Here is a 25,700-nt window from a genome sequence, read left to right as displayed (position 1 = left end):
ATATCTTGCAAGGGTTGGACACTGTCCCATTGTGATAATGCAGGTCAGCTGACAGTCACTGAGCAGCCATCTCACAAGTGATAGCATCTGAAAGAAAAACTACAGAATATACTGCTTTCGGGTGGCGTGCTGCAGCCACCTTCTTGGTCTTGCAACAAAAGTAGCCTAGGCAGTGTTTGAAAACACGTGTAAAGAGCTCATTGCTAGATGCTGGATATCCTGGAAGTTCCCTGGTCCTCAAAGCAAGGCAAGCTGATGGGATTGCACATGGCATGCTCCAGGTGGTCTAGAATACGCAGAAATGCATCAGTAATTGTTAAACAAACCAGAACACTGGTAAAAGGCAACAAACATTGCACACCTGGGAAATTCAAGAATGGAGAAGGAGTCAGGAAGTCACCGCACCCTGGATTTTTTTCCCTTAAATTTGTATGGGGAGTTAATTATTTATATGTTAGGAAATATCAGCTGAAGGATTTCCTTCCCCCTGACCCTATGGCTAGGTTGCTTCATGACTATCCTTGAGAAATTTACTGTTGTTATCCAAAGCATCCTATTGCACCCTTGAGTTCCGACGCAGGCAAGGCACCTGAACTTGGGGGAACGTAGCCATGATAGGGCCTGTTCTGCCACTGAAGCATATATGTGGAATATTAATCTGAAAGAAATTTACAGAATTACATACAGCCCTATTATAAGTTAGGACCACATATTAAGCCAGTGCATGCTATTCTGCCTTTCTGCCGTTAAATCTAAATTACAACAGAGGGAAAAGTCAGTGGAAACTAATTGTATGGCTAATTAAAACAGTTTGAAAGGAAGCAATTGCGAGAAGAGAAATTGCATTATAGGCAAGAGGAGAGGATGGTAAATGTTTAAATATGCAGCTTTCAAATGTCAGTTTTCCTCAGAGAATGCCCCCCATATGAGAAGTCTGCTATTCAGCTGCATTCAACCTGTAGGGCAGAAAGTTTTGTACAGGAAAGGTAGAGGCTGGAGGCAGTAATGACAACCAGTGCGAGAGTCTTGGGATTGAAAACAGATTTTTAAGGTTTATTTTTCATTTTCGTCACAAGTTCCATAAAGTGCTTAAAGGGAATTTGAAAAAAAATGGAGTGCTTTCTTCCAAAGACAATGAAGGCAGAAGCAACTGAGAAGAGCAGAAAACTTTCAAAGCGCTAAATGGAGGACACAATGAAACCCCAGTGAAACTTTGGAAAAGCTAGTCAGAAAAAATAATGGTGAGAAAGAAGAGAGAGAAGTCATTTCAGTGGCGTAAGTGGCCCCACTTAAAAGGCACCTCAGTATTTAGTTCTTTAAAATTTACAGTGAAGGGTGATAGTAAAGACCCATGTAGGTGTTCAGGTTCCTTTTTCACTGGTGCAATCTATTAAAAATACATGTCGATGGTTGGTCACAGTTGCTTTGGCGTACTTTGAATTTTAATGTTCATTAATTTTTTGGTTTTTTTTTTATAGGGAAGCAGAAACGAAGCAGAAAGCTTCTGCCTCTTTGGTATGCCTATATTCCTTGCTTTTTTAGCCCCTGCAAGTCTTACACAAATTCTTGTTCATCTGCTTTAGTGCTTTTATTACTCCTGATGTACTTATTGGTGGATAGCACACATAACCCTTAGGCATACGTTAACTTGTCTTCAGCCTTCCCTGGTTCCCTTTCCTGCCAGTTCTTCTGTTACTTGAAATATTTATTTAATCTGTCCCATTCTCTTATCAGCCTACAATGTCGTATGAGGAGACATCCGCACCTTTTGCTTCATATTAAACCCAGTATCCTGTACATATACTTCTTGGTCTTTCCCTTACATTAATTATAACCAAGTCAAGAACTGTGGTGTGTAGGTTCCCCATCTGTCTTACCGACATTTCTTCTGAGCTCATTTACATCCATATTGCTGTATTTATTTGTTATTGCATTTCCAAGTCTATTTTTTTTAAGTATAAATTCCTAGCATTTTAAGTCAAGATAAAAAATCTCTTCATTTATTTCCTAGCACTTTGTGTATTGAAGCTGCTGTATAAGTGGACAATGGTATGAATTTCTTCAGATGTATGTTGTCTGCCAACATTGTGCTGGACAAGTGCCTTCTGTCTTGGTTTTTCTGTAACCCCAGTCCTATTACTGCTCTGTGAGCCCTGGCTAATACAGATGCTTAATTTCTTATCTCTGTCTTTTTCTAAAGGTAAACCTTCCCCAATAACACTGTTCTTGAGGATCTAGAGAGCAAAGGTTTCATGTGCTTTGTTTTCTGCAAAAGCTTATACCAAATACTTCAGCTGTGTTGAAGGGATTTTTCCTGTTAGGGAAACAGTGCTTAGGGAAAATCTTCCAAAATTTCTATGACTTGAATTAATGGAGCTCTGATAATGTGAACAATCACATACCATGCACTTTGTTAACAGGCAGAGTGTAAAACTAACTTGCAGTATTGCTTTAAAAAGAAAGTCTCAGCGTCTCATAGCTGAAGTACTTCTTGTCTTCTTGTGCAACTTGAAATTTAATTTTTAATATTAAAATGCCACCAAAATGTCACTGGTGTAGTAGTAAAAATAGATTTTGCACATTTTCTGAAATGTGGAGTATGAGACATAAGTGAGATAGAATTTCCGTGAGCAGGAAAAGAAATATTTTTCTCAGTAGAGGATTGAGTACAGAACAGAGAGGTCAATTTTAAAACCTTTCATTTTGTGTGATTACAGCCATGCTGCAAATGCCATTTCACTATAAGGGAGGACTTTAAATCATACCTTATTTCTTGATTTGTGCTGCAGGTCAGATTAACTAAAACGGTTATTGTGTCACCCTAGAGATTCCAGCTTGCTGCAAGACCAGACTTTAAACCCTATTTTTATTATTAAAAAGGCCAGCAGCAACAAAGACTATTTTACAAGTTCTGAGACGTTTTCATAGCAATTTGATCTTTATACACAAGTTTTTTAAAACTCCTTGTACTGCAATTCTTAGTGTATGTAAAAATAATAAAGGGGGGAGAAGGAGCATGAATATTCATTTACTTCTTGCCTGGAGACTGTCCCCTCTCAATGCCCATCTTGAGGAATGAATTTTGAACAGAACGTGTGTTGGACTCCTGTGTTGTGGTGGAATAGCAGCATCTTTCAGCAGATCCAAGTAGGTTGGATTGAGGGGAATCCTAGTAGTCTGTGGGTCTAATGTATGGTGCAAGTTCCCCTTGCTCCTCCTGAGTTGCCATTACACACTTCTGTCTTCAAGGGAAAAAAAAAATCATCCAGTTTCAAGATACAAACCTGGGTATGACAGTTTATATTTATATTCTATTTTAGTCAGAGACACCAATATTAATAAAACTGGCCCCTGGAAGGGAAACAATACTAGATGCAGCTTCTCTATGTTATATTTTAATAAAGTATATATACTACTTTTACTGTCTTTCACTTGCCGCAGTGCTCTTTCTGCCCTAACTTGTGTGCTACAAAACTGTTAAAAGACAGATTTGACTCCACATAGTTGCCTCTTACTCTTTCCTAAACTCGCTTAGGAAAATCTGGCAGTATTTAGCCAGCCAGTATCCTCGGGTATCCCTTGACGTTATCTGCTTGTCTTCTGATCCTGTGCTTTTAACTGCTCACACAATGTTTGGACATTTCATCTCACACTATTTAATGGAACAAAACTTGAGGAAAAAATTATTTTTGCTGGCTTCAGCATGGTAATTTGGATGTCTGCCCATATTGCTTAATGGGGATCTGTTGACTCCATTATGGAGATTGTTTAAATTCATTTGTCTTAATTAGGTTCTCAGAAAAATCCCCGAGATGCCTAGAATGCAACAAAACTGATTTCTTTTTTCCTTTTGCTCCAAAACCATGGTGAGATTCTCTCTGATTTGAAAAATCCTCTGATGGTTTGCAGGGTTGAAAATGTACTGAGGGGAGCAGATGATGACATCCATTTCCAGCATTGTCCTTGGAACCGCATGTCAAAGGTGTACCAGTTCCGTTTCTGGAAAGCTCATCTTTTCCTTACTGTTCACCAAGTGTCATCCTGTCTGGCTATCTGCCAGCACTGCCCTTCAGCAGCAGTGCTTGCTTCTGCAGGGTGTCTGTGGCAACAGCATGCTTTGTCAGCTTGAATTGTGTGGGGTAAATGGGGATGGTGCCTGGGCACTACCCAGTCCTTAGCCAGAGCAGCATTCTGCCACTCTGTCAAGAGGCATTCAACACAGTCAGTCCCCTGTACCTTGTGCTGATTGCCAGCCCAAAACCCCTTGGTATTATCATGAAATCAAAATGTTTTGGGTTGGAAGGGAACTTAAGGATCATCCAGTTTCGGGATACCTTTCACTAGTCCAGGTTGCTCAAAGCTCTATCCAGCCTGGCCTTGAACAGTGCCAGCCACAGCTTCTCTGGGCAACCTGTGCCAGTGCATCACCAGCTTCCTAGTGAAAAATTTCTTCCTAATACCTAATGTAAATCTCCTAGCTTTCAGTTTAAAGCCATTTCCCCTTGTTCTGTCACAACCTGCCCTTCTAAAAAGTCCCTTGTCCTTAGTCTTAACCATGGCTGCCCATGAACATCAGCTGTAAAAAAAAGGTGATGGGGTCTTCTTTCAGTGCTCTTCAAGCCAGTGACCAAATGTTCAGCAGCCACCCCTTTTTGACATATTTAACTGCACTGAGCTGGTTTTATGTGTTTGATAGGGTTGATGGAGAGGGAAGATATGTTTTCTAATGACTCCCAGGGATGAAAGCATAAGGTTAGGCTAATAAAGGTTTCTGTTTCATTTTCTTGGTTTAAGTTAAATGGTTTTAAAAGTCCTCTTCATTTTAAGTGTAATGATTCTTAAAAGTAAAGCAAATAATCTTCCCCCTTCTGGCTTCGTTTGCCACTGTAGCCTTTTGGAAATTTGCCCCAGACAAATGCCATGTTCATGGCATGTTGTAATGCCTCTTGGCAAGGAAACTGTGGTATACATGCAGCTACTGTGATGACTGAACTACATGGCTAGTAGGAAGGGGTACTTCTACAGGGATGCTCCTTAACTGCCTGTAAGCCAGTTACAGGGTGGCTGCAGGTGTTGGAGGCCTGGGTAGCTGGGACTGGAAGTCAGCACATGCCTCTGCTAAAGAATCTTGGTGTTTTACTGTTCCAAATCAACCCAGGGAATGATGAAGACGTCACATGAAATAGTTCCTAAGCCTCAGCATTTCACACAGTTTGTGAAACTTTGGGTTACTACTTTGGATGTAATCTTGTTTTCCCCCATCCCTGATTGTTTTCAGTGTCTTCCTGACTTGCATTTTATGCAAGTAAGCTGGCTGGAGGTAGCCTCAGATAATTACGGAATGCCGGAAGTTCCCAAGTTTCACAGACATAAAACCTTACAGTCTCTAAAATATTATTGAAAGCAATACTATATGCTTTGAAACAAAGCCAAACAAACCCCCACTCAGAATAGAATCAGTTCTGATAAATAAGGTTATACGTGATTTCACTGAACACACAAAAGTAAGAATAGGTTGTCTGGTAAGTGAATGTGGTATCTAGCACTGAAAAAGTGCTACTGCATTTCTGTAAGTAAAAGCCTACGTAGTGTGATCAAAGCTGACTTGCAAATAGTGTTGTTTTTGCAACTGAAACATGAGCATGGGCTAGGGAGCTCTCTAGTTGTATGTCAGATCACCTAAGGGTTAGCATCAAACCCAGAAGTTTATGTTTAAGGACAACCTCAACCAGAGTAAACAGAAAAGCTTCCTTCTCTACAGAGAAGAGAGCATTGCCTTCCACCCATGTTCCAAGTGGGACAGCTAGCAGATCTCAAAGCAGTGTGGTTGCATTACTAAAATGGCCAATCCAAGCTACTAAATCTATTAGCAGACTTGACTAGTTTGAGTGCTAAGGCAGCTGGTATCTATAGTTATAAAATGGAATGAAGGAGTATGTACCTGGAATTCAGACATAATTTTTTTTTTCTCCTTAATCCTCTTGACTATGGGGTTTTCTCCCATCCCAAGTTTACCTGAAGGGTTCTTTCTAAAGATTTTGTGTATTGAACAGCTTTTGGAGATGAGTGAGAGTAGATGCATGCAGTGTATTTCTAACTTGCTTCAGGTATGCCTAAACATTCAAATGTGTTCCGAGAAAAGAGAAAAAGTGAGCTGACAGCATCCTGTTCACTTGATTATAAGATGCTTCAAAATGGCAACATTGGGTGCTGGGCTCAGGTAATACAGCATGAAGAAATTGAGTGTCTTGCTTGTGCAGTCATGAATTGAGATTTTGAATTAAGAATATGCCCAGTTCAAAGAACTCGGTAACTTCAAATTTTAAGACTGTTCTGGCCTCAAACCAGTTCTGATCAATGTTTTCTATTAATCAGAAATGGCAAAACTTATGAGCTGAGGAACCGGCAGCAAGGCTCCTGTTAAGGCTGCGTTGATACCGCAATGCAGACTCCATGAAAAGAGTTACTTACCCAGTGCTACCTATAGGGTCACTAGCATTTCAAGGCTCTGAGCATGACTGAGTACTGGAATTTGTCAAAAGTGTCTGGAAAGACAGGAGAAGATCCTGTGAGATACATTCCTTCAGTAGGGGCTGCAAAGCTGTCTGAAGTTGCCATAAAGAGAACAAGACCTTTACAATACTGTGTGTCATAATTAATGTAGATGTTTTCTTTTAAAATTAGATGCAACAGTTGGAGTTAGCACAAATACAAAAAAGAGAAGCCAACCTCACAGCTTTGGCAGCCATTGGATCAAGGAAGAAAAGACCCCTGGATTCAGCAAACGTTGGATCTGGGCTGGAGGTATGTAGATGGCTTTACAGTTACTTGCATGGTGTTGAATCTTCATACTGAATTATTTTTATCTTTCCTTGTGGGAAGAAGTGAGGTTTCTCTTACACAAAATTCTGGTTACATACTATAAGAAAACTAGTCTGTGTGTTAGATGCTTGAAAGGATTGTTTCTGGTAAATTTGATGGGGATGTTTACTTGTGTGTATAGGAAGAACTGTGGATAAGAGCACTGTGTAAAGGACTGAATGAAATGATGGCTCAGTAACTTCCACCTGCATGGGAGGGTAACAAAGCTGTGGTGACCTCTCACAGCAGCTAGTTGCTGTGGCCCCTCGGTTTTGCTCACGATGGCTGTTTTGGGTGGCTTTTGAAATGGCTCTTGCTTTCGCATTTGGCTGTGGACTTTCGTCTGCGAATAGTGCATAGGCATTCTGTTCAAGTGACCTGTGAGTTCACCTTGGCTAGATCCCCCCATCAACCAATAAATAAATAAAGCTAGGCCATTCAGTTCCTGCAGTAAGACAGATAATCTTTTCTGGCTCATGGTGCGTTTTAAAATTGCCTTGAAGGTGCTTTTAGCAAATCTTTGTCTGAACAAATCTCACAATGTTGTGTTGAAGATTAAGTTTCTGGGACCTGGGAAACCTGTGGGACTGTAGAAGTTCTTTCCGAGGAGACTAACAGCCTGCTTCTGTTAAGAGGCCATAATCTTCGCTGGAGACAGAGAACGTGTATTGCAGGCTGCCATTCAAGTGCTATTGCTAGTTTTGCCCCTTTTTCTCATAAAGCCTTAATATTGCTCAAGTGGATGACTGGTTGGCGGCTGACCCAAGCACAGTGAGCAGAAGCCTGGAAAGTAACTCTCATGTGGAAGAAGTGGTAGTAAAGTTGTCCTTTCTGATAAACCTTATGTCTTTTTCATTAAGTCTTTTTCATTGTTGTGGCTTAGGAAGCTAAAATAGATGCTAGGATTGAACGCACTCCAGCGTTTTTGCATATCGTAGCCTAGAAGGACCTTGTATAAAGCTCAGTTATTTGCAGTGTAACTGAGACAATGGTGGCATCTGTCCTGTAGGTTTTCCCTCAGCCTGGACTGTGACAAGAGACCTAAGGAGCCAGGGTAGACTTGTTTTTCTGATTTTTATTTTTCTTCCTGACATGGAGACACAGTTAGCTCCTTGAATACTTCATTTACTGCAAGTGAAGGAATCTGTACCTAACAAGCCGCAGAAAGCAGTGTTCCCAGCTTTTGAGCAGCTATTCTTCATTTCTTTGAAGTTTTTAAATGTACTTTCACATCAAGCTGAAGGTATAGTTACTTTTTTATAATACCACTGGAAAAACTTGAAAAAATGAGTCTAGCACAAGAATGGCTTTCCCCATCCTTTTCTCCTCTTCCCCCGAGCTTCTATCGAGTAACTATTCCTGTTCTTCGTAGTGGTTTTCTATAATTATTGCCGGATTTGTTTCTGAATATTTAACAAGTCTGCCTGTTAGGTGCTTTTCAGTTATTTCTCATCGTCTGCGGTGTGTCTGGGTTATTAAAAGCTTCATAAGATTGTGCCAGAATGAGACAGATAACAGTGTTGCTATTAAAAGGTGGTGATCCATTATTTACATTGCCAGTTTAAAAGAGCACAGACATAACGTGCCTCAAACTGACCATAAGCCTTGGCAGTATTTCATTGTCACAAATTTACCTGCTGTATTTTAAGATGCTTCTCATATAGGTTGCTTTATTAGACTGAGTTGTAAGGGCAGTAGGTGGAAGCAATTCTGCCACTGAAACTACTTTTCTCACTTGCAATCTTGCATTCTTCCAGTACCTAGTACGTAGGCTTCATGCTACCAGAAAGCAATTCTCTGCAGACCTTCTTCTCTTTTTTGTGAAATGATGCAGGATAGCAAACTTGGGAGGGATGTTTAGATTTAGATGTTTAAGTGTCCAAATATATCTGGGAAGGATTTATAAAGGGCTTAAGACTTCTCATGTAGAATAAAGAATGGTTTTGACAAACACTCTAATTCAAGAAGCAGAACATTTGTAATACATTCATGATAACATGGCAAAACATCCTAAGCAGTAAACAACATTCCATTCTTCAAAGATGAAAGGAGGTCTTTGAAACTGAAAGCAAGTACAATATGGCCTTAGGCTGATGCACATTTGGGCATCTTTAAAATCATCTTTTTGGGCAACCTGTCTGAGAATAATTTAAAGAGGCAGGATGTACTTTCTCATTTCAAATTGCAAATAGAGACAGCTTTACTCTCAAGTAATCTTAAATGTCAGAACTTTCTGACTGCAATGGCAAGGAGTAAATCTCTGCATAATACTCCTGTGACCTTTTTTTTTAAGCCTGATATCTTGGTAGACAGGAATGATGGAAGAAGTTATTCGTGGATATGGGTGATCTTCTGACAGTATTGAATGATATCACTGGTGCTAACCGCATTAAGTTTTTTAACTCAAGACTTCAACTTTCCTTGGATAATGTTCTTTGTACAATGCTTGTATTTCTTATTGGTATGCATATTAGAGCAAAGTTGACTCTGTTCAGCCTCTTCTTACTGTTGCCTACTGCAATAATTAAAGGAAAGACATTGTTTCAAGTCATTATTGATGTAAAAAGAAGCCGTAAGGTATTTCAGGAGCCAGGGAAGAAATAATCAGTTGTAGTATGTATTAAAAAAAGTGAAACTCTGTAAGCAAATTTGTTACCTATTTGCCTTTCATTATTCAGTACCAAAATGTAATGGGTACTGGAAGAGAGCAGCTTAGCAGACTGTGTTGGTATGGATTTGCTGCCTTCTGTTTCAGTGTGAAGGGCATTTTGTTAGCATACCATGTTTCCTTTCTCCACAGGCAAGTATCTGTGCTTAATTGGGATGGTTTTTCAGCCCTAGGTATCTGTTTCTCTGAACTGTGCTACCTGACTTTGCATCTTGTCTGGAAAGTCTTTTTCCTGTGGTAGTTGAATGCCTGATTCCTGCACGTTCATTTAATCTTGTTATTTGAAATTCTGCTTTCTGTACTTGGTCTTTTAGGGAGACCTGTTATGGATTATTTTAATTTTGGAACTAGCACATATGGTGACACAAGCATTTGCTTTACAGCTAGAAGCCTGCTTATCAGCAGCCACATCACTTCATAGTGTGGCAGGTAACAAATAAACAGGTTCTTGCCCCAAGGAGTCTGTCAACTAATTTGGACCTAAAAGCATATAAAAAGGGTGCACTCTATCTTGCCATGATTACTGCTTATGTATCCCTAAACTTGAAGAAGCAGTAGGGGCAAATCCATGGTGTTCATGGAAGGGAAAAAAAAGGCTAATGCTCTAGGCCTAATTAAAAAAGAAAAAGGCATTAGTATAATGGGAGCTTTTTTCTCCTTCTTGTTGGAAACACTTGTTTGGGTAGTTCTGCTTGTTCTTTTCACTGCAACTTAACATTTGAATGGTATTGTTCAGAAAGAGCAATTTGAGAAAGCCCTGGTAAGAAAATCTCTGTATTGTGAAAATGTGTTAATTGCTTCTACTTGTATTCCAGAGGTGGTGATATCTTCATCTCTCTCACTGTGGTCCCTCTGGACACTTTTGGATACAGTGAGGGGGAGAGGCCTTTGGATTTGATTCATGTGCATTTTCGGGTTTGTGTATTTGTAACCCACCTCTTCTCCCTCCCTCCCACCATTTGGCGGCATGTGGTGAACAGCAATAAATTAAAGGGTGGGAAGAACTGAAAAATAACTCATCTTGAGAAGGGAGAACACTTCTAAAACAAATCAGAAAAAAGTAAACTTGAAGCCACAGACTCATTTTCCCAGTTCTGTGTTCTGTCTCATAGTCTTTATTGGTTGGTAACATGCCCCATAATGTTTCCAATGCTGACAAATAGCCAAAGATATTTTTGGATTAAGTTTTATTGCTTTTCTGATGACAAAGCTGCTTTGGAAACAGCTTTGTCTCATTCCCACTGTAACTGTGGAGTCTTAGAAGTTTGAAAACCCTTGCAGACATTTAAAGCTTATTTCTGTGAGAAACAGGCTGCAGTTCTGAGCCCTTAAACTTTCTTTGCTTTTATCCAAAGGTGTTCTGGGGCCAAGGTAGTCTTTGGCCTGGAACTGAGAGCTGTATATTTGTGTGTTGTCATGCAGCAGGGAGAGGAAAAAGCCTATATATGGCTAGGAGACTTGGCTGTTGGTCTTATGGCCAGCTTCTGAAGACTGGTGGGACCATCATTCTGCTTTATACAGGAAAACTCAGTTGAATGCCTGCACTTTTGTGTAATTTTTACATTAACTACTTGGAAGTGGTGCAGTCTGTCTTGCCTTGAAGTGCTGCTGTTGGTGTGTCCTTCTTCCATGTTGGTCACATTGACTGACTCAGGGGTAAATCTTGAGTTAAATATTCTTTCTTTCCCCTGATCCAGTTTCAAAGGAAATTTCTTCCTCACAGACACTGTTTGTAGCTGTTCTGTCCATTGCCAAGACTGGCTGCTGTTATGAAGTGTGGGTTTTGCCTTGCCACCTGTAGTCTAGCTCCGCTGTAGAAACTTAAGCTACTGCAAGTAGCTGCTGCAGAAGCAAATGGTGCAGCTGACATCCTCAGGTCAGTACAGAGCCATTCAAGTACCGTCTTTTTGTCAAAATTCTACTTCTGGTCAACGTACTTAAAAGAATGTGATACTTCCAGGGTGATCTAACACAGCAGTTCACAAATAAGCTTGTATTCTTCTGGGAAGAAGTTTGTCAATAAATGGGAGGAATGTCTTGCTTACCACACTGGTCATTGTTCCATTTTAAATATTGATTGTGAGTGGAGAAAATAACTCTCCAGATCTCTTCTAGGGCTAGGTCTCTGCCACATCTGATCATTGTTAGTAGAACTTAAACTTAACTGCCTTGCTTTACAGCTCGGGATGTTGGAATGCATGCTGATTAAATGTATTCTGTATATGGTGCTTGTTTAAGCTTTAGAAACGCTCTCTAGGCTGACCTAGGAGGTATTAAACCTCTGAGCAGCAAGCCCTTTTCTGCAGAATGAAAGAAAACCCCAACTCTGCTTTATGATTGGAGAAGAGAGGTTGTTTTGGCCTTTTTTTCCCCACTGTGTGACAATCAAATCGCGTTCGGGTTTTTTGACGTTTTCAGGAGAGATGTGTGATAGTTAAAGGTTATGTGGCTTTACACTCTTAAAAACAGTAGCTGTAGAAATTACTGCCACCTTTTTGGCCATAAGCTCTTCTGATGAGAGAACCCACTAGCACAATTCATCAACTTCAGCATTGTTAAGGTTGTGATTGTGTCTAAATGTGAGTTAAATGCAGAAGTCTCTGTAGTGAATCATGATAAGTTTGCTGTTCCCTGTATATCCAGAAGGTGCAGGGAGGCTGCTGGCTGGTGGTGCTTGGCAGTGGTATGTGATAGTCTGCTAAAATAATTTCTTAAAAGCTGCAGAAAATGAAGTTAAAAGCAATCACTTTAAATTGGACCTAGATTGACTTGCATGTAAGTAGGTGTTCAGAGCCAGGTTACAAAATCTGTTCTATACTGGAGGGATTTCTCCGAGTTTGTGTCTCTACAACCACATGGTCTATAGGTCTGAAGCAGTACAGGAGGGCAGTGTTGGTGTGGGGAAGGGGTGGGGGGGAGGAGGAAGGTTCTTTGCTTAGGCTTAACATATGCAGACTCTTGATTTCAGTTTCTGTTTCTTATTTAAGCTACCAGACAATGGAAGTGTCTACAGTGGGATCATACCTTGGGGAAAGAGGGGAGCTGAAAGTGTTACTGCAATTATAAAATAAGTCTTCAGAATCTTTATATCTACTGCAAGATAAGCACATAGATATGTGCTTATCTAAGTACAAAGTACAGCCCTGTCAGCTAGAGAGTTTCAGTTTCAGTGCTGATTTTCCTGGTTACTGTCAGTCTAGGCCATACAATTGATGTGAATTTTCCCCATGTAAATAGGCAAAATTATTCTCATCTGCCATTCACACACTTCAGAAATACAGTTCTTTGGCCCATATTGTGCCTTCTCTGTGCTAGGGATGAACTTAATTCTTCTTACGTGTGAAAGATATCTGCAATTTAAATGACTAATTGCATTGTAGCTTTAGGCTGAGCATATTGGTAACGTGCAAATGTTGATGACATGTGAAGGGTCAAGAGATTTATAATTTAGTTGACAATACATTGCTTAAAATGAAGTGGCAAAGAGCCAGAAAATTTCAGCTTAATAATTGTCTATTAACTAACATGACATATTTGTATAGTACTCATTACCTCCAGGTACAGATTAAGCATCTGATGTACCCATACAAAGTGACATGCGTACATGAATCTTGGGCATAATAGTGAATAAACTGACGTTACATTCACAGTAATTTGTTTCAATATGTAAAACATGTTGTTGCCTACTTTTGAAAGGACTTGTAGGAATGTTGCAATGAAATCTGAGGAAAAATGTGTAGTTGAATAGAGTTCTCTATTACATAGATCTGACAGCTTTGTGCTGCAGATAACATCATAAATATACATGTTTGTTTTCAGCACCATGAGAAGCAGCCTAGAAAAAGATCTGAAGCCTTTCAGTCATTGGATTGATCTACCTTAATAGTCTATAAGGTTAAAAAAAACCCAGCTCTCCCAAATCCCAACCATTTAACACATCCAACTTTATTTTTAAAAAAGAATCATGTAAATATTGAGCAGTGTGATATTTAGTATTGTGAATGTGAGAGTGTTTCTGTTAGGCTAAGGTTTGTTAGAAAAGGGAGCATCAGTAGGCTGGCTTGTAACCAAAGTATTATCAACTTCTTTCACTTTGTTTTCTCAGGCTTAAATTAAGCACTTATTTGTACGAGCAAAACTGTCACAATTCTGACAGGGTCTCTTTTTTCCCCCTTGCTGCTGAGGGAGACCCAGGAAAGTGTTTTTGTGCTCCACAGTGTGTTAATGATTTTTAACCTTTTTTCCTTCTGTGAGACAGGAATGTGTCCTGTCTTTTACAGTTGAGAAACTGCCATACAGGGTACACTAGACACCACCAACCTCAGTGTGACCACAGGTGACAGAGCTGGGGGTTGAACCTGGATGCTTTTGGCTCTGACTTGCTAGATGCTCTTACCACCTTCTGACAATGTCTCTGCTGCATGCAGCTGTGATATTTCAGTGTTTGGAGATGTCATTGAAAACTCTAGTGACTTTGCTTCCTTCTGCTGGTGGTGTTCTTTATAATGTGCGGCAGAGCTGCAGTGACAGTTTGCTCTCTTAGGATCTTAACTCTGGGACTGGAATATGTTTGTGCCACACCTGAAGCTGAAATGAGAACTCTTGGCTTGACTTCTGACTGAGCACTTTGCTGCCTTAAAGTGTCCCCCTCTCAAGAGTTTAAAGTTTTACAACTGATTGGTGTGAAGCCACTGAATTTGAGAAGGGAGCCAGGAACAGCTCAGTGAGCCTCACCTGAACTTGATGGGAGGGAAGTTGTCTGCTGACCCCTCTGAACTTTGTTTCAAGGCCTGTAGAGTAGCTCTGTGCAACTTTGATATCCATGTCAATATTTGTGATGCAGACTTGTAGGTCACGTACTCCAGATACCTCAGAGACTAGGAATAAGGTGGTGATGGTAGCTCGGGTAAATTAAGAGCCTTGGTGTAATCTGTGGCTCTGTACCAACTTGGCTCTTGCCTTTTCAGAGTTGGTATTTAATTCTCAGTCCAGCCACTGGAGAGAGCTCTAGAGATCTTAAAACAGGTTTCAAGAGCAACTTCTCAACAAAACTAGCTTCACAACAGGCATGGGACTACAACAGGAGCTCCACAGTGTATTCTGCCCAGATAAGTGAGAGCAACTGATCGCTGTCAGCTGTGTATAAGAGGCTCTAAGGATGAAGAAAGAGAGACAGCACATTGCTTTGGAAAAGTTGCTGGTTTGGCTTGACTCTGAGGATAGGCTGAAAGCAGGACTGCTACTGTTGTGGCTTCCTGGGACTGTTTTAAGCCAGCTGGTGTTCCTGTTGCTATGAAGGGTGGTTTCCAGTGCCATTGCCATAAGCACCTTACCTGGCATGTGAACAGGATCTATCAGCTGTTGGTACCCAGGTTGACTGGTCGTATCTGTGCTGGTAGTTGCCCTTCCTGAGCTACATGTCTCTGTCATTTCTCTTTCAGAAGGAAAGCAGGGTGCTGGGGGTTCAGTGGAAGTTAGGAACTTCAGGATATGGCTGACATCAGTTGCTAATTAAGGCACTAATAATTAGATGTTGCAGAAGGGGGAGTGCAGGCTGATGGCAGCACCCTTTGCTAACATTGGACCTACAAGGACACATTTTGTATTCACTTGCTTTTGTACTTGTCTGTAGCCTGGTTGAAAAGTAGCACTGGTCACTTCCCCTCAGAAGAGGCTGTCTTGGGGTAGGCTGAAGACTTTTGCAGTGAAGAAACCCCCACTACAGCAAGATGCAAGAAACAGCTGCTGCCCAACTGGAAGGAACATAATAGAGATGGTTGGGAACAGGGAGCAGACTGATTTTCTAAACAGAGTATTTAAAGTCTCAGAAGCAGTGTGAGGAAGCTTCTGTGCAGAAAGGGGTATACGAGATGTAAGGGAGAGGCCTTCTGGCTGTTGCCTAGGGCCAGACAAGATCAACCTTTTGCCCAACAGGAACTTTTGGTTCTCTAAATGTTTTACTACAAAAAGTTAGGACTCCTCACCCTCCACTGCTTGGTCCAAAACCAAACCATGAAAGACCAATGTTTTGATGCAGCTGTGCAGGACAGTAGCTAAATGGAATTAGTGCTCATCTCCCTATAAACTTAGAGTGAGTCCCCCAACACAATCCCAGTCTAGTCTGGAATGACCTAGGTTATCTGTTGGCTTCTTTAATTTTAAACCTTTTGAGGCTTTGAGAGAAGGACCTTTTCTTTTAATTTGGATGTGGTGGCACCTGTTGATTGCTTTAAATGTATTCAGTAACTATTCAAAGAGCACCTGGCCTCTGTAAGGCTCTACTCAGTAGCTCTGATAAACTGGTATGATGCTACATGGAACTTAGAAGTATGAACTGTCTGGCTTAGCAAACAGGATTCCAGGACAAGCTTTGGATGTGTTATTACAGCATAACATCACTTTACATCTCTGCACTGGGCATGATGGGTAAGAATTTAAGAATAAACAAATCTGTAACTGTCTCAGATGCAGGCAGCTTGGCACTTCTGCCCTATTGTAGCATCTTGCAGCTCCCAACAGCATCCAAAGCAGGCTGGGGGATTTGTGCTGCCTGCCTCCTTTTTGTAAGGGAGTGAACAGGATTGAGGTGGCTTTGTTTGGTGTCCCTTTAAAGGTAAGACTTCTAGTCTAATAACTGTTTAGAGAGTTTCACCTCAATAAAGTTCTTTGAATTATAAAGGACATTGCTGTTGGGTTACTGAAAACCCTTGGGGTTTGTTTCATTTATAACATTGCCTCAGGCCTTCTGCTGCATCCTGTTGGATTGACCTCCTTTTCAACCCGTGCTGGCAGCTGCATTGCAGAGTTATCTTTTCCCTGGATCCTTCAGGGTTGTCATATGACAAACTTGAACTGTGACCCTTTTGTGTCTTACCAGGCCAGCAGTGCCCTCTCTGTGCGATGTGGCCAGCAGTCTTCCCCACGCACGCATTTGTTCCAAGCCATTTAACAAACTGAAAGTTTCAAATGATGGCATTTCATAGTGTTTAATAGTATCGACTGTAAAGCAAATGAAATGGTGCTGAATACCCTGCATGCTGCTAGGAAGAAATACAGCTTCCATTTCTGCAGTATGCCCTGGGTTTTCTGTGGTTAGCATGTGCTCTCTGGTGAATCTCTTATTTTTTAAATAAATTTCAATGCTTCCCCCCAAACAACAGTGGCATTCACTGCTACAGATAGTCCAGCACTGGTATTTGTTTCTAATACACGGGGGTTTTAACCAGATTTCTCTAAGCAAAGTGGGCAAAGTCATTTTGCAGAAGTCTTGTGGAGAGTGTTAGGCTAAGAACTGATATAGTTAACACGGCATCCCAGCAACACTGTCTTCAAGTGGTGTTGATGCTGGCAGGCATTGCCTTCCTGAAGTTACAGAGACTGAGCACTCGTATTTGTACAAATTGCATTCATTACCAAGAACCCTCCAGTAGTGATAAGAGACTGGCTGTGTAGCATAGATTGGCTCCAAGATAAGTAGCCAGTCTATTGTGCAGCTCATGGTAATCTTCCTCCTCCCTGCCCCTAATAATAAATCTTGGGGCATTTTGGAATGCGTGGGGGTTGCTCATTCCAGTAGCCTGAATGTACAACTACTCAACATCATCATCTCCTACCAATTGTGTTTTCATAACCAAGCGAGGCAGCCGACTGAGATGGATAGACTCAGATACAGTTTTCTGAACATGCAGATGCTTTGACTGTGTGTATTTGTTGCTCCCTTTAAAGGACAATTCACAGGTGATGGCCAGGGTAAGAGTTTCTTCTGCCTGTGTTGCAAGGCTAGAGCCCACTCGCAGTGATGGACTTCTTCAAGAAGAGACATGAACATCTGGCTTAGGGGTCTGCAAGTGGGAGTAATAGCTGTGCACAGGAACTATGGTAGTACCTTCTTCATAGTTAGCTTGTTCTTTCTCAGTGCAAGCATCTGTGTTATATGACTTCAGTGAAATGGCTGTTATTCATCTTACCATAACAGTATAGTTTTAAAGAAAGATTTGTCTAAAGAATGAATTTTTCTGGCTGCTTTGACTGAAATAAAGCAGTAACTGGCAAGTGCTTGCTTTGTCTTTTAAACTATCTAATGTGCAAGGACTGGGTTTCAACATGTAAAGCTGAACATCAGCAGGCTAGGTTTATACAAGCAGGCAGTATAATCCAACAAGTTCAGTTAAAAACATGTATTTACATGGAATTGTAATAATTTTTTCTTGGTCTCTCCCCTATTTAGGGTTTGAATAGCAATGGAGTTGCTCCTGGATCATCGGGTTTTAGCCTTACGAAACAGCTGCTCTCTCCAAGAATAACCCGTGTTTGTCTCAGGGACTTGATATTCTGCATGGAACAAGAGAGGGACATGAAGCATTCTCTAACCTTGTACCGCGCTCTTCTGAAGTGATTTGAATTTTACATTTCACCTTGCTGTCTACTGCCAAAGAAAACACTGAAGCATTGTTGCACTGTCTTGAAATTCCAATTTCTGGAAAATGATCCGTTGTAAGGATAACTCTTGTTTACAGATAAACATTTTTATTAAATGCTTAACCTAGCACCTATAGGGGTTTTAATAATACTTGGCTTAAACCAGTCTCTAAAACAGTGAAAACTCTGAGCTGCACACACAAGCACTTGACTACTACCTGCTTACATTTAACTGTCATGCAGGGTCTGAGGGCTTGATACATGTCCCTAGCTCATGTATGTCGCTTTCTTCAGTACTCCAGAGTCTGTCACATCTGTTCTACATGTAGTGCCTTCTTTGAATCCAACTTTATTTAGGGAGACAAGTAACACTTTAAATGCACTGCACAGCATGGTAACTGTAATCATGAACCAGCAGTCAGTCAATATGCTAATGTATTGCCTATCAGGCTCAGCATCTCCTTAAATTTTCTGGGTTTATAATTACTACTCGATGCTCATTTGTGAAAAGCAAAGTAACAAGCAAAAGGAGTGAGGGGTGTTTTCTCCCCCTCACCTTGCCTCAGCTGCCCTCCCCCTTTCCTCTGAGAAAGTGACTCGGGAGGTGAGAAAATTGGTGGTTCTTGTGGTTAAAGTACATTAGACAGTGTAGTTAGGACATACTTTGGGGAAAATCTGGAGTTAATAAACTTGAATACAAGGAGTGAAAGACCCTAAAAAGGAAGAGTAAACAGAAGAAACAGTTTATTTTTCTGTAGCATTCAACTTGAGCATAGATGTAGAAAGAAATTAACAAAAGCAACCTTTACTGACTACAAAAACGGAAAAGCTTGAGGTGCATTGTAACTTTGCAGCTGGAGACTCTCTTAAGGAGAAAAGCAGTGTTTACAAAGCACCAGATGCACTGCTTTATTGAGAATACTGATTTAATACCTTAATGTGCTGTAACAGGGAAAATTACCAAATAGAAAGTATTTAGGTAGTTGCCTGGTTTCCATTCAGTGAGAAGGAGGAGGGCTCCAAATTATTAAGACTGCTAAGATAGATACAGAGATTTTGTACTTGCTTGGCTTGTGGTGGAAGGAATACCCTCAGGGTCACCCTTCTCCCCAGCCTCCAAACTTTTTGCCTCCCATAGCACAGTGCTGTATAGCATGGCTGTTTCCCAGGATCGGTGGGAAAGGCACTGACTGTATTGAATGGCTTCCTGCTGAAACCTTTTCTTTCAAGAAATGAGCTTCCTATGGTTACTTGGCATGCTACTTCAAAACTTGAAGCGATGATTCAAACACCTTCCACTTTCAGAACCACTGAAGATAGTTACCAAATTCATTCAGTTTTGAATCTGTTATGGGGTTTTTTTTTGTTGAAACAGTAGTAAACAAATATAGTAAATGAATGCTGTAAATTATTTATATATGTATATATAGCATATATATATATAAAAGAAGAGCAGTACTTTGAGTAAGCTATAGTTTGCAAGATATTGATGGCATCAGGCAAAATTGTTTTGTATAATTAAATGCTTAGCTTTACTTTTTATGTAAAGTGCAGCATTTTCCATATTTGTGTACTGTATCTTATTGAGCAGATGTTTAAAATTATTTTAAATACTGCATCAAAGCAATTATTTTATTAAAAATAATAAATCAGTATCTTTGTTTCCTAACATGAGAAATTCAGCATCTGAAGCAGTCATCACCATTACTCTGGAGTGGCTCTGAGAGAGAGCCCTGTCTATCTGCCCATCGCAGTGCTTGGCACGGTTGCCTCACGTGACATATTAGTGATAAACATCTATATTTTAAGGTTTTTAAACAGAATGAGGTGACAGAGCAGATGTTTACTTGAAGGGGGAGTGGGCAGGGAGAAAAAGCAACCTGTCATTTGTCTGATTTCCCAGTCAGTCAGCGCAGAGGCTGGGGTTTGTTGTTGGTTGGGGCTTTCTTAACAGCTGGGCAGAGGCTAGTGCTTTGCATGTGTTCTGGGCAGTAAAAACACAGACTTCAGCACTGTACAGTCCTGAGTTATTTTTAAAGCAACTCCCAATTCATTAAGTGTAGGTTGGAGAACAAAAATGAGCATCTGCACATTGGCCTGCCTCTTCCTCATCTTTAAATCAGTGCGATACTGAAATGAAAGATGTTGGAGACAATAATTGATAACTAGGTACTTAAAAAACATGATAGATGGTTCAAGTGCAATGCAGATCGCATGTTTTCATTGTTGCCCTGCTCTTTCACCAGTGGTCCACCACCTCCCCATAACCCAACCCAAAAAATTTAGGCTGTAGTAACATAAATAGTCTGAGTAGCAGATGTTTTCAGAAAGGTTTCTCAGCCAGTCCTTAGGCCTAATTACAGACAGGACAGAGAAGGCTGTGGTGCAAACGCTGAAAGTACTTGTTCCCTCCAAAGGGTTCAGCCTGCCTCTCATTCAAGCACAACTTGGCTTCTGAGAATAAGAAGTGTCCTCCAGAGTGGCACTTAGCAGATACTTGGGCTTTACTCATGCACATTAGGAGTAGAAGGAGAGTTAACCAGTAGTTCACTTCCCACTTTCCACAATCTTACTGCACTTTATGGGAATACTAAAATCCCAGTCACAAGGTGATGAGGACAAACCCTGCCATCACAGTCCCTTGGTTCTTGGCACGCTCATATTCAAGCCTGGGAGCCTAGCAGCAGAGCTGTCTATGCCACTGATGCTGCGAGGGTTCTAAAGCTTGCTCCAGGCACTTCTTGCTGTCCAGATGGTCTGCTAGCCTAGTGGCACCTAGCTATCTGGGCAGCTATCCCTGGCATTCAAGTATTCAGCCTTTAGGGAAAACACTGTATACAGTTGTGGGGGGAAAAGCTGTTGTCGCTGGCTCTTGACTACTACTTATCTTAGCAGTGTAGTATGCCAAGTTTTGTATGTTACGTGGTAACAAAAGGGGCTTTGTACTCTTTCTCCTCCAGCTGCTGCTTTTTCCTTTTATTGGCATTTTCAAGTCTTACCACTGAATCCAGCCCTTTGCACTGTCTTTGACTCCAGCTTTTCCCTTCTCCCCCTGGGAAAGACTAGCTGGAGTGCACTAACACACCCCGCAGCTTTGTTCGAGGTTTAATGAGGAAGGTAGCGGGAAACTGTGAGACACTGCTAGATGATTCCTCAAAGCCATTGCACTCTCTTGGACACTTTGACACGAGTAGCTTAAGGCTACTGTTTGCATGAAGTTGTTCTAAGCCCACTCTCTTGTAGGCACCTGTGTCTTGCCATGTGAGTGCACTGTGCTCAGCAAAAATGCTGTCAGCTGTTCTTCAGGTTCATCTCTTTGCTCTGTTCTTTGCTTTCCTCTTCATTTGTAATCTCTGGGGTGAAGAAGGAAAGACTAAAGCAAACGAGGATGTCCTGAAGGGGCAGGCAGTCCAAGTGATTGGACTTAGCAAAACGGGCTTGCTTGCAGCAGCTTCTCAAATGAGGGCTGCTGGGTTTCTGAGGCCAAATGCTGCACATGCTTCCCTCTGCATGCACATAGCACACATAGCTCTCTCTGAGAGCTGCATCCAGCCATTCTTATCCAAGGTCTCATGGCTGGAGCCTACAGCTGTGGAGATAACTACAGTGTGCAATGAAGGCTTTACTCCTTTGATGGATGCAAATCTGAGTACCAAGGCTGAAGAATGTGGAAGAACAGATCTCTCTGTTTTGGAGCTTTCAGGACTGGGGTCATTACCACGTGTCAGGGGCTTGTCCCATCCTCATCTGACAAAAAGGCTGCCTGTATGCAGGCCACAGTGCTAGCATTCCACTTGGTGCAGGCCTTTCGTAAGGTAGATGACCACCTCTGTTGGCTTTGTAACACTGAAGGAATAAGCAAGAAACACTGTGTTTTCCTTCTGAATACATCAGTCCTTGCTCCTACCAGCTTTTCTTTCCTCTTCTACTATAGGCAAGAGTTGGTCACCCGTTGCCTGCTCTCTGTGACTATTGTGGCATGCCAGCTGCTAACCTTGGTACTCAGTCTCTCCTCAGGATCCCTTGCTTCACAGATCCCAAGTTGTCTCCAAGCAGCCTGGCAGCCTGCTTTTGAAAGGGGTTTTGCTGTGAAGGAGGATCTCCGTTCTGGACTTGAAAGGCTATTGTGGAGTGGAAGGAGGTGGTGGTGCAGGTCAGCTCACATCAGCCCTGAGGCTGCTCCTTTCTGTGCAGGGAGCAGCTCCTTGCAGAAAGCTTGTGTTTCATGCTGGCCAAGACTTACACCATTAAGTACTACTTCACTTGAGCTTTCTACAATGTCCTTGCAGCTGTAGGTGCTTCCACCTTCCAAGAGATGCTTCCCTGGCAGAGACACCTAAAATTCATGCTGGAGACCCCATTAGAGTCAGTCATCGTTCTCTTCCCCAACCCCGATCTCACAGTCCTACATCTCTTCCAGGTATCTCCTCTTCAGTCTGTTTCTCCCACAAGTAGGGAAGGGTATAGAGCTATCTTGTGTGTTTCAGGAGGACCTTGAGTGGTATCTAGACCTGCCCTGAGGACCCAGCGGGTGACCAGTACATGTTTCTCCAGAGCTCTGCCCATCAGTACTGTCACTGCCTTCCCTGGGGCTGTGCCATGGTGGGAGGGAGAAAAGGTGGGAGTCTTATACATGGGCACTGCTAAGGCAGAAAAGTCACCTTCATGGCAGCAGCTTGGCACACATGCTCCCACTCCACAGGCTGTACTTGGAGAGCTTCAGTTAGCGGTGAGCAGTTACTCTCTCTACCAGATCACAGGGAATATAATTTTTAATCTATTTGGAATGAATTATTATCTGACAGATCATCTGTGTCTGTTTTTGAGAGCTAATTCATAATTATGTGTAGTTCCCCAAGCTCCTTGAGATATTTGCACTTCCACTTTGAAGTGTTAACGTGATGGGGTTTATGATTTACAGTTATTTGAAGGTGTTTCTTATTTTTGTCCTGAGAAGCTGGAAAGGAGGAGGGGAAGTATTTTTTTTTCCCAAGGAATTCTGTGTGAATATACATGTACTGTGTGTGTCTAAGGATGGCTGAGTAACTTCTAAAAAGAAATACCCTACTTCTTGTAAAGACTGAGTTACAGCAGCTCCTAGGTGTGAAACTGCAGCAACACAGAGAGAAGGAGGAAGGGGACAAATTCTTGGTGCGGTTGCCAGTTTTAGGATGTTAAAATCCTTTGATACCTTTGTGCAAACTTGGGCAGAAAATACGAGTCTCTTGAAGAGGTGATCAGCAGGGCTTCTCAAGGAAGGAGGGTAAGGAAAGGAAAAGGCACTCAGAGGATTGAAGACAGAGCTCGCTCCTCTGTCCTTGACCTTTGGTGATACCTTTATGTATGTTCGGGCAGAGGCTTTCATTTACAGAAATGACAGAAAAGGGCCTAGCTATAAAATAAAAAATCCATCAAAGTAGTTGGGTATTTGAGTGCAGGCTGTGTATTTAATGATTTATTGAGGAAGAAATCCTTAAATCATTGCTTCCTGTTCAACGCAGTCTTCATTCAATTACAATTTAGAGAATGTTACAACTTAGAGAAGCACTCAGTAATTATCTCATCTGTCATTGAAGGAGCAGCAAGAAGGGCAATGGCCAGCTGCAGACCAGTCGCAGAACTGGATGCAGGACTGGGGCGCATATGTTGTTCACGGGAGCCTGTGGCCTGGCTGATACAGAAAGAAGAGGCTGGAATAAGTGGAAGATCATAGAATCATAGAGTCATAGAATAGTTTGGGTTAAAAGAGACCTTCAAAGGTCATCTAGTCCAACCCCCTTGCAATGAGCAGGGGCATCTTCAACTAGATGAGGCTTCCCAGAACCACATCCAGCCTGGCCTTGAATGTAGATGTGTAGGTACAGTAGATCATAGACTCATAGAACAGTTAAGGTTGGAAAGGACCTTAAGATCATCCAGTTCCAACCCCCCTGCCATGGGCAGGGACACCTCACACTAAACCATGTCACTCAAAGCTCTGTCCAACCTGGCCTTGAACACCACCAGGGATGGAACAGTCATGACTTCCTTGGGCAACCCATTCCAGTCCCTCACCACCCTTACAGTAAAGAACTTCTTTCTTATATCCAATCCAAACTTCCCCTGTTTAAGTTTCAACCCGTTACCCCTTGTCCTATCACTACAGTCCCTAATGAATAGTCCCTCACCAGCATCCCTGTAGGCCCCCTTCAGATACTGGAAGGCTGCTATGAGGTCTCCACTGCAGCCTTCTCTTCCAGGCTGAACAGCCCCAACTTTCTCAGCCTGTCTTCATACATGAGGTGCTCCAGTCCCCTGATCATCCTCGTGGACCTCCTCTGGACTTGTTCTAACAGTTCCATGTCCTTTTTATGTTGAGGACACCAGAACTGCACACAATACTTCAAGTGAGGTCTCAAGAGAGCAGAGTAGAGGGGCAGGATCACCTCCTTCGACCTGCTGGTCACGCTCCTTTTGATGCAGCCCAGGATACGGTTGGCTTTCTGAGCTGCAAGCGCACACTGCTGGATCATGTTAAGTTTCTCATCAACCAACACCCCCAAGTCCTTCTCCTTAGGGCTGCTCTGAATCTCTTCTCTGCCCAACCTGTGGCTGTGCCTGGGATTGCTCCAACCCAGGTATAGGACCTTGCACTTGTCATGGTTAAACTTCATGAGGTTGGCATCAGGCCACCTCACAAGTGTGTCAAGGTCCCTCTGGATGGCATTCCTTCCCTCCAGTGTATCAACCGAACCACACAGCTTGGTGTCATCAGCAAACTTGCTGAGGGCGCACTCAATCCCACTGCCCATGTCAGTGACAAAGATGTTGAACAAGGTAGATACTAGAGGATGTGTAGAGCGGATACAGCATGGGCTATTCAACATCTCAGAGCTGAAGCAGTTTGCCTCTCCTGATGTGAATAAACCATGGATGGAGGCTTACAGCCCATGCCAGCATCTGCCTTGCATCAAGCTGACATGGTAATTAGGGTTGTGCTACCTCTTGTCAAGGCCAGGGCTGTAATTTTCTGTACCCTGCCTTTCACCAGCTAATTCATTAGCCCTTTGCAGCACAGCTGGCAGCAGTACGAACTGAAACAGGCCTCATTTCACACAGCTCTCAGTCTTTGCTTCTAATTTGAAAGCTTTAGCCTTCCTTATTACAGGGGGAAAAAACTGAAAGTGACCCAAACTTCAGGTACAGAGGGCAAATATTAAAAGTGAGGCTGGTTTTGCCTTTGAAATTCCTCTCTGCTTAGATACTGCTGGTGAGTGATGCCCCAGAGCTGGGGAGGATAGCTCCAGAAAGAGATCCATTCTCTCGAGTGTGCAATCAGCCCTTCACAGCAGTCTGCTGGGGATGCTGAAACAGAAGTCAGTGTTTCGAGCTTTTTTTCCCATGCCATAGAGAAGAAGCTGTGGGAAGGTTCTGCCTATGTCCTTACACAAAACCAGGATATCCAGTAATTAGTGAGAGATACCTCCGGGGCAAGCTCAAATTTTGCAACACTTCCCAAGGCAGAGAAAATGCCCTGGGCTGGGGCAGTCTTGGGAAGAGGATGAGTCAGGAGGCTTGCTTTTGATTTCTTTTTCTTTATAATCTTGATCAAAATGTAAGAAAACTTTGCAGAGACCCAACTCTTTCAGACCTCCCTATACCTGGGTGAGGCTGCTGCACCTCCTGAGGTGGACAGCTGCCTTTTCAGGCTCTTTCTCCATAAGAGACTAAACGTTTTGCAGTCCTGAGCTGCATTCTGAGGATGGCTGGGAAA

The 25,700-nt window shown here is 42.1% G+C and overlaps 1 protein-coding gene across 1 annotated transcript in view; it reads left to right on the top strand.

Moving 5' to 3' along the window:
• Window positions 1-19,600, top strand: part of TAF4B (TATA-box binding protein associated factor 4b) — a 71,957-nt gene extending 52,357 nt beyond the window's left edge. Inside the window, exons 14-15 of the mRNA XM_034060240.1 lie at window positions 6,685-6,804; window positions 17,757-19,600. Coding sequence (XP_033916131.1) covers window positions 6,685-6,804; window positions 17,757-17,924 — 288 coding nt within the window. The 3' untranslated portion in view covers window positions 17,925-19,600. The remainder of the gene's footprint in view (window positions 1-6,684; window positions 6,805-17,756) is intronic.
• The last annotated feature ends 6,100 nt before the right edge of the window (window positions 19,601-25,700 follow it).

Source organism: Melopsittacus undulatus, chromosome 1 (assembly GCF_012275295.1).
Source record: "Melopsittacus undulatus isolate bMelUnd1 chromosome 1, bMelUnd1.mat.Z, whole genome shotgun sequence".
In the NCBI taxonomy this organism is placed as follows: Eukaryota; Metazoa; Chordata; class Aves; order Psittaciformes; family Psittaculidae; genus Melopsittacus; species Melopsittacus undulatus.
Note: the sequence above shows the minus strand (reverse complement) of the source record. Positions and strands in the feature narration are given on the sequence as shown.